The 13,647-nt window shown below is 32.4% G+C and overlaps 1 protein-coding gene across 1 annotated transcript; it reads right to left on the reverse strand.

The window, feature by feature from the left end:
• Nucleotides 1-3,353: 3,353 nt before the first annotated feature.
• Nucleotides 3,354-9,596, reverse strand: NARA5 (pfkB-like carbohydrate kinase family protein). Its single transcript, XM_011046151.1, has 5 exons — nucleotides 8,993-9,596; nucleotides 8,139-8,401; nucleotides 6,306-6,423; nucleotides 5,054-5,262; nucleotides 3,354-3,965 (listed from the first exon to the last, which is right to left on the reverse strand). Exons 1-5 carry the CDS (start codon nucleotides 9,344-9,346, stop codon nucleotides 3,512-3,514), a joined length of 1,398 nt encoding a protein of 465 aa, XP_011044453.1. The 5' UTR covers nucleotides 9,347-9,596; the 3' UTR covers nucleotides 3,354-3,511.
• Nucleotides 9,597-13,647: the final 4,051 nt, after the last annotated feature.

The raw sequence follows: 13,647 nt of genomic DNA on the forward strand, positions 1-13,647 counted from the left end.
ACCCAAAATACAAATAAAAATATGAGAAAATCATTAATGTTTTTTTAAATATTTTTAATTGGAATGAGCCAGTATTGACCCAAAATACAAATGGGTCAACACCGACTCAACATAAAGAAAATGGGCTAGCACCGGCCTAACATAAAAATGGGCCATCACTGGCCCAAAAATTATAATTAGATGGTTACTGTGCATAGCACAGTAACCTGCTAATTATTTTTATTTTGCTACAGAACATGAATTGCTTACATTCTACATGTAAATGAAAGCAAAGGGAGACGAAATAGAGAAGAAGGAGAAGGAAAAATAGAGAGGCTGGGGAAATGACCTGCAGTGGTTATTGTGGGGGGGGTCGGGGCAGCGCAGTGGTAATGGTTCCAAGCGGCACTGTTATCGATGGCGGTGGACGGTTCTCCCTGTTTCTTCCTCCTGTTTTCTTTCTCTCTGTTTTTTTTTTCTATTCTTCCTTTCTTTCTTCCTCTTTAGGTCTTCTTTTTTTTTTTCTTTTATTCTTCTAGCCCCTCTTATCCTCTCTCCTTTTATCCTCATCTACCATATATTTATAGGAAAAAATAAGGGAAAGATATGGATGGGGTGGCCACTATACAGCCTCCCCTCCACCATTCAAAGGACACATCTCCTCCCTTTTCTCCAACACGTAGAAAGCTTCGGGCAAGTGGAGGTTCTTGGTTGATGTCTTTTTGAAAGAAAAGGTGGTGGAAAACAAAGAAAGAAAAATCTTCTTCTTCCTTTGCTTCGCGCGTTCAGGGTAAAAAGAAAACTCACAAGGCTCAAAGTTTATTGCATAAAGAAATTGACTTCAAAATCCAATTTTCTTTCAATCAAACCCTTCATAAACTCAATCAAATCTTTAATAAATTTAATTTAGTCCAATAAACATCTAATTTTGAACATTTCTTCCTCAAATTAAATTTTATCTGTCAGTTGGAGCTTCTACTAGTCCAATATATACTGTCAAATTTTAATCTTTGTATTTGTGAACATCCTTAAACAATTTCTAACCATTTTCTTGGACTTTTTGACATCCACTCCTCAATTGTTAATACAAGTGTTCATCACTTGTCTCAATATGGAACAATCCTTACTTTGATGGTATACAAGTGTAAGGCTCCTCTTGCATGTATTCCTTTTGAGGTTGCTTTCCACTCATTTGCCAATAACATTTTAGGTAACTTAAGGTTTTTAACATGAAAAATCAGGATTTATAGCTAGCCTCTTTCCCATGATAACAAATAGATGCTTTGAATATCCGTTGCGTGCTCAAGTGTTATAAGGGCATGTATAATTTTTGAAATGGTTTAATGACCTCTAAAGTTGAAAATGTTTTATAGATTCATTCTTCTCACATTCATTTACGTAGTGTAATCATTTATAGGCGCTAGGTGTGATCTTATGATGTGAAGATGGTAAGGAGGATATGGCGGCTTATTTAGGTGGTTCCTAAACTTGTTGAGTGTGTTTTTTTTTCACTTGTTGATTCGCCAACATTACTTGGATGAGGAATAGCATATGATCAATAAGTTGTTAAAGGGTTGGTTATGCAGGAGCATTTGTTGTGGTAGGGAGATCAGTTACATGTTCTATCCCAAGAGTGTCGTGAATGTCTATTATTGATAATAAATAGGAATCTTAACAAAAATAGTATGATAATGAATGCCTTTTTTAAAGCGCTTCCTACAAACAATGCTAATTAATGATATCTCAAAATTCAATATGCTCAAGAATGAGGTTATTTTGTGTTTAGATAGTGGTTAATTAAATATTCATGTCAATATTCATTTCTTCTTAGCCCATGAAGTATGAAATTGATGATACAAGTCATGGTACTTACAAAATAATCTCTATCATTGGGATTTAAAGACCCTTAAATGATAAGTTAGTAACTTTAAGTATGAATGATAATAAATAAAAGAAATAGACTTAAATTTCAAGTACAAGAATGTTTGTTTTTATTTTTATGTGATTAATGTTCTAAGAACTAACATACATAAAGTGGGTAAAAAAGTGAACCATTTACCTAAAAGGTTCAGGGGATATTTATATTAGGTCTGGCAACTTGCTAGACCTGCAATTCCTTGGGTTTAGCTCACAGCTGAGGCCAAGTATATTGGGTCTAGCAATTTACCAAACTCATATTTCCTCGGGGTTCAGCTGATAATCAAGCCCCTAGTGTATTAGCTATGTTAACTTGTCGTGCCCATAGTTTATTAGGCTCAGCTCACGACTTAACCCAAGTGTATTGGATCTAACAAGTTAGATCCACAATTCCTTAGGTTCAACTCGTGAATAAACCTAAATACATTAAGTCTAGTGTTTTTCCAAATTCATTGTTCCTTTGGCTCATCTCATGGTTGAGCCAAAGTATATTGGGTCTTGTATTTTTCCAGACACATGTTTTTTTAGGCTTAGCTCATGGTTGAGCCTGATATATATTGGATATAAAATTTTTTTAGACCTGTGATTTCTTAAGTTCAGTTCACGGTCAATCCAAATATATTGAGTCTAATACTTTACCAAACTCATAATTCCTTGAATTTAGCTTACGTTTAAGCCGAAGCCTAAATTTATTGGATGTGGCATTTAATTAAATCCATGTTTGATTGGATATCAGCTAATTACAAACTTGGGTTCTTTTAAAGAACAAAAATATTTAGTCAAATAATATTAGCTCATCAATAGTTTAAGAAAATGAGAGATTATACTACAATTAGATTTAGTCCAAACTATTTTAGGATTATAATTATCAATTCTTTTCTAATCAAAATATCATCTGCCTAGAGTTGTAATTCAACTTAAATAACAATATAAATAATTCATTCATTTACTAGAAAAAATAACCTATCCCCGTTACACATTTTTCTCTACAATATATCTTTCAAGTTTTCTACCTTTATTTTTCTTTACAATTTATATTTATCTTTCAAGTTTTCTATCTTTATGCCTTATCTTTCTTCACAATTTACTTATCACTTTTATATGTGGTTTTAAACTTTTTGATTTTTTGGGAATTTCTTAAAACCCTGGTATCTTATTTGACATTCTTTTGATTTAATTCTTCCCTTTGTGAAATCTAAGTTCGTATGATTCATAGGTGGGAGCTGTCGCCTCGTTATTGGTTAAATCCTGAAAGTATAAAAATGGTAACAGCTACACAAAAAGGTCGGATCCTGCGACTTTAGAACACATTTGAGTATCGTATTCATCCTGTCCAAAACCGAACATGTCTGAATTGGGTGTTGAATCCTCAATAATCAGTCCAGTATAATCAATCCTGTCCTGCCCTTTCTGTTTCGGAACGTTGTCGATGAAAAAAGGAAAAAACAGAGCGAATATAGACACTCAAAAAATCCTTAAAATGAATGCCTTCAGCAAATTTACTGCCAGTATACCCAATGCATATTAATGTTATAATGTACAGGTCAAGGCTAAGCACAAAAGAGTGCAGTAAAGTAAAAGAATTGAGAGGTAGCATAACCACCGGCGGGCCATGTTACAAGCTGGAAATATGATCAGAACCGATATCTGAACCAATTGCAGAGTGCTCAAAATGCAATGCAAAAGACTCCACTAGCTCAACAGCATCCTGAACTTTAAGCCGAGTTCCTTGTTGTCCAACAACTGTGGCTGCAACTCGAGCTGCTAATGTACCCATTGCTCTCAAATCAGACACACCCCGTAGGATACCATACAAAATGCCAGATGCATATGCATCCCCAGCACCACAAGTGTCGACAGGTGCACATGGTGAAGGAGGGATATATACAGCTTCTCCTTTTACACCAATATAGGATCCTCTATGCCCATCAGTGACCGAGACCAAGGGTACAAAATGACTAAGATACCTTGTAGCTGAAATTGAGCTATCCTTTGCAGTAATATTACATAAAGCTCTTGCTTCATCACTGTTTGCAAACACCACATCGGCACAGTTTCCAGCAATTTCCCTGAACAAGACAAGGAGGGAAAGAATGCTTCAATGGGACATCATTTAAGTTACAAGGAGGGAGAGTCTCCTCACTATTACCAAGTTTCATTGAATGAACTAACAAGTCTCCATCCAATGAAATTAATGAAGAGAATGATTCACCAAATTCAGCAGTAGAAATAACTGCACAAAGCAATCCTGTTGATGGATGAACAACAATGAATTTTCATTTTCATGCCTCAGACCATGAAGCAGAAAACAGAAATCAAACTGAAAGTTCTTGACAAACTTGAAATATCTTTCGATGGCCTTGCTAGTAATTATTTTACATTTCATAAGCAATTGGATTTCTAAACTTGAGGGTTTAAAGAAATGAACTTGGTAGCTTAAGTTCTTCCAAAAGTGAAAGAATTTATGCATCAAACAGAATGTCACTAGACACGATTCAAGGTTTGGCTAGCGATTTCACTCACAAACTAAAAGGATTTAGCATGGTGGTGGAAACTTCAAAAGTTAGGAGATAATAAGACCAAACACACAAGGTTGTTCCCCTCCGTTATGACAACTCCCCTCCATAACCTAGCTTTTAGCAAATGCATGAAGGAGTGGGATATTCATCTTCATCACTTGAATTAAAAGAGACGAGTTACATGACTTTCTATAGAAGGATAAATAGTAGTTTAGTTATGCCCCAATGACCGAGTGTCTGGCAGTTCTGTTCTATCTGTGGGAAGACCCTAAATTACCTGAATAGTTATTCTGCAGCATTTCGGGCCAAAGAGACCATTGTCAGGATGGGAACTGGTAACTCTTTCTAGAAGGCTTATTTCACAAAATTGTAGTGTTAAAAACATCATGTTTTGGATGTTCATCACTTCAAACTCCACTGAAATTGAAAGAAGTTTTTCCAGCATGAAAGAAAGCATATTGAACACCAAGGTGTTTCTTTTCAACAAACATTCTCAAAATTACTTCTATAATGTTGACTTGCCAAGAAAAATTCTTTCAAGTAAAATCTCGCCTATAAACTATCTAATGAGACAAAAATGAAATTCAGAAACGAAATAAAATATTTTTTTGTTCTTGTAAAGCAAGCAACAATCTTACCAGAAATCATCATAGTGTCTTTCAATGCAGGACACATCTGATGCTGTAATTGCAACCAGCGCACCACTCCTGCGTGCTTCTTCACATGCTTTTGAAATTGTTTTAATTGTATCAGGAAGTTCAAATAAATAGCCTTCAACTACCAGTATCTTCGTCTTGGGAATTATGCTGGCCAAGCATGGATCATAGTTAACAGTTGAAGATGTACCCTAAAAGATGCCAATATGTTAGGGGTCAGCTCATATTCCAAATGATAAAGCAACCTGGCATATAATTTAATGTAATTTTATTTGGCCTTTAATTGCAAAGACCACATACAACAGTCAATAAACTCAGCATGCAGACTAGCTAATACTCCCAATATGTAATGGGGTTCATCAACTGGAAAAAAAAAAAAAAAAACAATCCAGAAAGGAATCACGCACAAACCACAAAGATATATGGCAAGACAGATGATATTAACATGTCCAATTTGAATCTGTGTCATTGCCCTTGAAAGTTTAGTACAGAAAGAAGAAAATTTCTTTATCTCCTCCAATTTCTAACCCCAAGATTATTTTCATTTCAAAATTACAAATTATGTGACTTGTACAATTACTGATTCAGTCATGTGAGCCATTCCTAGAGAATAAAAACTACAATAACCATGTGCAACTCAAGTCAGTGATATTCGATAAAAATAAGACAGCAACCACTAGAATGGCCAGCATATTCTTGAAATCAAGAAATTTATCTAGGAAATTATTCTACAAATTGGGCAAAGACTTATCCAGGTTTGGTACCTGCTTTCAACTTTCAGTTAATTCAGTAAGTATTTTTGAGCCAACAAAGAAATATAACAAGCGTATTCACCATATATGAGTAGTTCATTTTCCAGCAACACAAATCTTACATAGAATGAAGCAGAATTTATATATTTTTACAGAAATAATGGACTGTGTATAGCTGCACATGCAGGACAAAACTTGTGATCAGCTAATATAGTTTCAGGAAACACATGTCATTCGGGAAGCAGCATGCCCCATGCATAATCCTTACCTACTGTGGCAAAGAATCTTCTGAAGGTGTCTGCAACTTAACAACTAGAAGCACCAACTGTAAACCTTTTATTTATTTATTTATTTATTCCTCTGGTAAGCACTGAGCAAAAGTTGATTTTTAGAGAAAGACAGAAACTATAAATCTTCAAAAAGAAACCGCACTCGAGAATCAGGATTTATCACAAATCTTACCCTTCTAAAACAGAATTTACCTGATATGCAAGCATGGTTCGCTGTGCATCAGGGGTTGTGAGAACTATAACTGTTCCTGTTGTCCCATCTTTCAGAGGTTCAGAGAGAAAATTCACATTTGCCCTCTGTAATTTTGATCTATGAAACAAATCGAAGGAGAAGATATTGAAACACATCAGATCAATATATAAATTCCATAACAAGTATCAAATAGTTCAAATCAAACTATGACAGGTCAATTACCAAGGATGAACCAATATCCAGATGGATTTAAAAAAGCAGGGTTAGCAAATTTTATTTTATTTTATTTTACTTTAAAAACAAAAGCACCTTTTGATCTAGATGAAGTGACAAGATAGACATCATTTGAAGCACTGGCTAGCACATGCCAACTTCCCAAGGTTAGGACTTAAAAACTGTAATCACCCATTGTCGATTCATTGCAATTGGAAGGCTCACTCCTTTTCCTTCCTCCTCAAACCTTCCCACCCAAACAGTGTGAAGGATTTATCATTTGTCTTCCCATGTTTGGTGATAACAAACACATTTACACGGATATGTTAATAATTATATGTGTGCATCATCTGTAGAAAAAAAAACATCCAACTTAACATCCTGTATATGTATTTAAAATGGAAGAAACTAGGGACTCTCCTATTATACAACTTACATGGACAAAGTTTCATTGCTTCTATTTAGCTTAAGAGCTCTACTAGCTTCATAGACTCAAAGCTCTGCTTCATCTTTTGCTCCATTATATAAGCAAGATGAGAAACAATGCATAAAAATATTTGCCAACTCTCCAGTTTTGGTTAAATATTAGTGTTGCTCCAGACAGTCATTTTCTCTGGTTCTTTTTTTAAAAAAAAAAAATATTGTCTCCAGAAATAACTTTGTATAATTTTATCTATGAACCTTTGTCATCATCATAGTAAACTTTAGCTTGCCAATTGGTACAAAAGAAAATTGAACACTTTCACTCATAGCCTATTTGACCTCGAATTATATCCCATAAATATCTAAATATGAAGATTCAAAACACTCAAATGAACTCTCAACAGTTATGGGCTGAAACCTGAAAAGGATAAATTATTGCATGAGCCCAAAGTCACAAAGTGGTGGGTCCCACAATCATTGGTGGCTCGCGCTGAGCCAAGCTCACCTAATATCTTCTTGCTGGAGAGGGACATACAAGTTTTGACCATCTTCAATAGACACAGAAAATGGAAGGTCTCCAATGCCAAGAAAGTGTTTTATATTCTATTCATATAGTTGTCCCACCACATGGATTTGAGCACCTTAAGTTTTCACGTTCCCCAAATCCAGCAATCATAACCATACAAAAGCAAATGCAAATCCAATGGTAACATAAATGCCAGACCAGCAACTAAATCTTATTTCTTCTCTAAAAGGAGAATAATGTTGACAAGAACTTAACAGGTAAACAGATTGAAAACCACATTCTTTCAAAGGAACATAGACGTTTGATAATTACCATTCACCAGATTCCAGAGCTAAACAGAATTGGGAAAGGATGAAAAACTTGCTCAGCTCTCTAAGTAACTAAGCAAAGTCACCTAAAATCATGTGAATCAATGCTAACATTTAAAGGCAAAGCTCACCAATTACATACAACTTTATCAATAAGCATATGCAGTGCACATATCAGCTGTTCGACAAGATATTTTCCACTAGTGAATTAAAAATTAAAACAAAAAAAGAACAAGAAAAACATTTATCATGCTTTTAAAGAAGTAACCAACAATAAGAAACCTCAATTCTGGCTTTCGTTCATGTACTTTCAAATGCAAAAAAATGAGAGAAGAAATGAAAACAAGTTATTAAACTTCAACCTGTAGAAGCCTCCCAATGGATCGCTCCCTACACTGCCTGCCATGGCTACGTTTAGGGCAGGGCCTCCTACAGATTTACAACCAAGCCTTGCCAGGGCTACCAAGCTGTTTGAAAGAGATCCACCAGCAGCTGCCTTGTAGCTGCAACCGTCCATGGCCCGCAAAACTCTACCCCTCTCCTCATGGTTCACAACCTTCCTTGTTCCCTTCTCTAATCCTAATCTTTTCAAAAATTCATCATCAACAGTGCCAGAGAAATCCACCTAAAGATACAAAGTGTCAGAAATAATAGATTCTCTCATCCCAGAATATAGAGAGCAGAAAAACATAGAGGAAAGTTAAAGTCGAAATCAAAGAATCAAACATTTAGGAAGTCAAGAACTACTCCATATTGCCATGAAATAATACAACAACAATGCCGATGGATATTATAGCTAAAAAAGACACCATAACTACAGCAAAGATACACAAATTAACTTGTTACAGAATCCTGGTAATGTGGTTGCTTCCATCATCTCTTATCAAAGCGGTATATTCAGTAATAGCAAGAAAACGGCAAAGCATGCTTTACTAATAGAAATACAGAGTCATCCCGTATAAAACCTAAACCACCCCAAAAATTCATATTCTACCTACCACGCAACTATGTTTTCTCTTCTCTCCCATTTGCATTCATCAATTGTTTGATATATAAGCAAAACAAAATTTGTTTAACAAATAACACAGAGCATAACCTTAAAAAAAAATCATATCTTTGTCTATCCACCAACATCCACTGAGCAACTGAACAAGGAGTAGAAACTAAAAGGAAATAAAATTCAAGAAAAGCAAAAGGGAAGGAAAGAAAGAAATACCATAGCTTGACCAAGACCCAAAACATCCCATCTGTCAGGCAAAACAGAAGTTGGACTCACGCCTTCTATTTCTTCTTCTTCGTCATCTTGGCTTCCAGTCCCTAATTCTCTTTCAATGTTGGAAAGAGAAGAAATCCTAAAAGACCCACGTGAGGTTTTGGCCATAGTATCAAGTTTAGAGGTCTGTATCGGTCCATAAGGAGTAGATAGATTGGTTGGTGTGGTGTTGTGGGCATGTAGACATAAAGGGCTGCGATAAAGAGAGCAAATAGGAGAAGAAGGAGTTGGTGGGTGTCTGGTTATGATGTGAGGATGAGGGATGGTTGGAGGAGATACAAGAGAGAAAGATGACATTATTTTAAAAGCAAATAAATTTTTGATGGGTTTTTCTACTCCTACTGCTATAGTATTCTTGAGGGGTTTGTTGAGGATGGAGAAGAAGATGGGTTTATCTCCATCCACAGAAACCTTAATCAAACCTTCTTCTCCCCAAAAACAATGAGGCACAGCCAAATTGGCGAACACAAAAGATTATCCGTACGTGTGTCTATCTTTAACCGTTTCGCCGGCCCCTTTCTCTCTCTTTCTTTCTGTTTTTCTCCTTAAAGAACAAATTAAATTCAGTAATTTGAAATCTCTTCCTATAAGAAAATAGCGGAATTTTCATAAATGAAAAATCTTGAATGAATATTTATTGAATTAAAGCATTTCATATTTAATATATGAATAATTTTATATGAAGTTTGATATGGTCAAATTAAAGCATATAAAATAAAGTTCAATTTGACAATAAAAAATTAAAATATATAATTAAATTGTTCTAGGAAGACATGTTAGAAAAAACCTACTATTTGCAATAGAGAAGATCACACTATCTCTAGGCATGAACTTAGGGAAAAGAATAAAGGATTGAGAATAACTCATGATTTTAGAGAAATAAATGGAGAGAATAACTAGTTTGTTTTAAGGATATTTATATGTTGGAGATATAGCAATAACTAGCATATTATTGTGATTTTGATTAAAAAAAATGAATGTGAAAAAATAATATCTAGATTATTTAAAAAAATTTAATATGGTTATGAAACTCAGTATAATAATTTAAATTTAAAAAATCTCAACTTGAGTACTTGCTGAGTCCAGATTTATTGAATTTAGTATTAATAATACTTTTTTAAAAAAATTTATCTTTAATCATAATAAATTTTCTTCAGATCTTTCATTATTTTCAATAAAAATTAACATAATAAAACACATGTTTACATTAATGATCAATAATAATATTATTATGTGCAAATTCATATATTCATTTATTTGGAGTTACATTTAATTTTTCCAAGGATTCCCCCCCAATTCACAATGATTTTCTTTTTAAGACCTTAGTTGTTTTAAGAAAAACACTTTTCTATATTTTCCTCACTTTTCTATATTTGGTAAACTTATGGAAAGTTAGTTAAAGGAAAAGTTAAACATTAACACCTGAAAAGGATATTTCTTTTCTTATTTTAAAAAAACACTTCTCTTTCCTTACAAAGAAATATCTCGTTTTAACTTACGGACACTAAAACAAAATCTCTCCCTCTCTGTCTCAAATAATTTTAATGGAAATCTCTACAAAAATAAATAAATTATATGGCTGTTGCAAATCTCTCTCTCTCTCTCTCTCTCTCAAATTTATTTAATGGAACAAAAAAATCATCATAATAATTCCATTTTTATTCTTTGTTATCTGCATCAATCTCCATTGAAACATTGAAGCATCTTATTTTAGGTAACCATTTTCCTCAAATGTTTCTTTATTATCTGCATTTTGTTTTCCCCTTTTTTGTTTGGATTTATAATTGTGATTGTGGCATAAATCTTGTAATCTTGTTAATTTGTTGTGTGTTTTCATGTTTTGTTTGGTTTATGGAAGAAAAAAAAAACATAGCAATCACATGTTTTGTTTTGTATAGGATCTCAGGATTTTACTTATTAATTTGCTTGTTGATTCAATCTTAGATGCTTATAAAAAGCTTATAAGAAATTGAAAGGTCTTTGCTTTTAACAATCTACAATGGACTCTTCATATCTTTGAAATACTCTTCATATCTTTAAAAATTAATGGGTGCTCTAATGAATGCAAGTAAGATAGTCCTTCAACAATTTCTATCACAATTTTAAGCATAATTTCCCATGAAAGTACTCAATCTGGTTTCTCTATACCAGGAAAAACATACGTGTTAGAAGCAAAAATAAGGTTATATAATGTTGAGATTAATATTGCAATACATAACTCCAAATTAAGAATAATTAATTTTTTCTTTATTGGAAAATAAATGGTAGTCTACGGAAAATATTTGGTAGTCTAAAAGCTTCTTTTTTTTTTCATGCATTCATAAACAAGAATCTTCTTTTCATTTTCAAGACTAAAAACCCAAAAACTTTACAATGTTTGGATGAGACACCCTTCCTAATAAACTAATCTCGAACTATATCAATAAATAATGGTAAGTAAGAGCACAAATAGTTTGTTACCATAAAGTAAAATTTGCAAGAAAATTATATTTTCAAACCATAAAATATGGGGATTGAGAACTTTCACCATATTATAATATTATGCCATGTTGTTTGCATATGTGTGCACATTAGCTACTGCCAAACTTTACTACCAACTTGATCATTCAGTATCTATTGTCAAACAAGTAATCCACTTTAAAGCCTTATTTATTTATGAAATCAAATATCATTGCAATAATTATGATATATCGCCAAATCCTTTTATTTCTAACTTTTTAATTTATAATGTGTGTCAATTTGATCGTAATTTGTTGTATTGACTGTGTAAGTATTTGATATGTTTTTTGAATATTTATTCCCTTAAAATTTTCAGGTTTTGTTAATAGAAAACTTCACTTTTTTATTATGGATGGTAAAATTATTCATACAACATGTATGAAAGCAGCTATAACTGATATAGTTGTAGGGATAACTATTATTAAATGAAAAATAAATAGAATTTATATATCAAGAGAACCATGTATATATGCAATTACTCAATGAGAATTCTATATTGATAGCATTTTGAATCGAGGTGATAGATATTGCATTGAACAAATTTATAGGAAACCAATTGTATTATATAATTTATGTGATATTCTTACAAGTCATGACCTATTACGATCAACTCAAAATGTGTCTATTAGGAAGCAAGTAATTTTGTTCTTATAAATTAGAGGCCGAAACTAAAGATTTCATTTTATTAGTGGCATATACTATATGTCTGTTGAAACTATCCATCGCTACTTTAGAATTGTATTAAAAACAATTCTTAAGTTAGACAAACACCTTATTAAAGATCAAAGAGATACAGTTCTTGCGAAGATAATGAATAATCATAGATTCTATCATTATTTTAAGGTATGAGAACAATACCAATATTTTTATACATTAATTAATTATATCTAGAAGAAAAGGTTATAAATTATTTTTTCATATTTATATAGGATTATGTGTGAGCAATTAATGATACCTATGTTCCTGCAAATGTTCCTGTTGAAATTCAAGGAAAGTTTCGAGGTCAAAAGGTGGGAACAACATAAAATATTTAAGTAGCTATAACTTTTAATTTAAAGTTTATATATGTTTTAGCTAGATGGAAAAAAAGTGCATACGATTTCCGAGTTTTAGATGATGCACTATCAAGACCTAGTGATCCAAAAATTCCAGAATGTATAAATTAAATATTTATTATATATAATAAACATATAAATTATCTAATTAGATAAAGATAGTAATAAGTTTTATTTTTTATTTGTAGGAAAATATTATCTTAGTGATGTTGGTTATGGTATTCGAAAATGAATCATTTCTCATTTTTCGTGAAGTTTGATACTGCTTGAATGAATTTATAGAACATTCATCAGAAAATAAAAAGAAGTTATTTCATCTTTAACACTTTCTATTGAGAACTGCTATTGAGCGAGGGTTTGGTATTTTTAAGAGTCATTTTAAATCAATTAATGGAAAACTTTTTTAGTCTTATGAAACACTAGTGAATGTTGTGCTTACATGTTGTATTATTCATAATCATATAATAGGAGTTGATCCTTATGACTTTTTTATGGAAGAAAATTTTTCAGAAAGTGACCAATTAGAAGAATAATTAGTTTAGGCCAATGAGAGGAGAGGGTAAAGAATAAGGAGTGGATAACGAAAGGAGAAATGATTACATCAACCATATCGAATGAGTATAACTAGTAATTAAGTGTTAATTATATGTGTTTATTTTTATTATGTTTTTCTTGAGTTTATATTATCTTTGTTATATATTTAGATTGCTTGTAGACTTTATTATAATTTCTTATATATTTCATATATTCTCTTTTAACTATTAATTGTATTTTTTTTGTATAAAATTAATTCAATCTAAATATTATATGATTTTATTTTGTATAAATTTATAATATTTTTGTAAATATGAGTACCATGAAGAATGAAAAAATACAAGAGCAAGCACTTCATATGATCTAAGCCTATATCTCACATGCTACTTGATATATTAGCCAAAGAGGCACTTAAAGAAAACAAACTTGCTTCCACCTTTAAAGTAGAACTTTTTATTAAGGTGACTACAAAAATTAGTCAAAAGTTCAACATGCAATGCGAGTCAAGCA

The sequence above is a fragment of the Populus euphratica genome, unplaced genomic scaffold (genome assembly GCF_000495115.2).
Source record: "Populus euphratica unplaced genomic scaffold, PopEup_1.0 scaffold96.1, whole genome shotgun sequence".
Taxonomy (NCBI): domain Eukaryota; kingdom Viridiplantae; phylum Streptophyta; class Magnoliopsida; order Malpighiales; family Salicaceae; genus Populus; species Populus euphratica.

Bases quoted from the DNA above. Each gene is read 5' to 3' on its own strand.
- NARA5 (XM_011046151.1), bottom strand. From the start codon at position 9,346: ATGTCATCTTTCTCTCTTGTATCTCCTCCAACCATCCCTCATCCTCAC. The intron at 8,402-8,992 runs GTATTTCTTTCT...TTGTATCTTTAG, and splicing joins TGGGTCTTGGTCAAGCTATG to GTGGATTTCTCTGGCACTGT. The intron at 6,424-8,138 runs GTTGAAGTTTAA...TTTGTTTCATAG, and splicing joins CCATTGGGAGGCTTCTACAG to ATCAAAATTACAGAGGGCAA.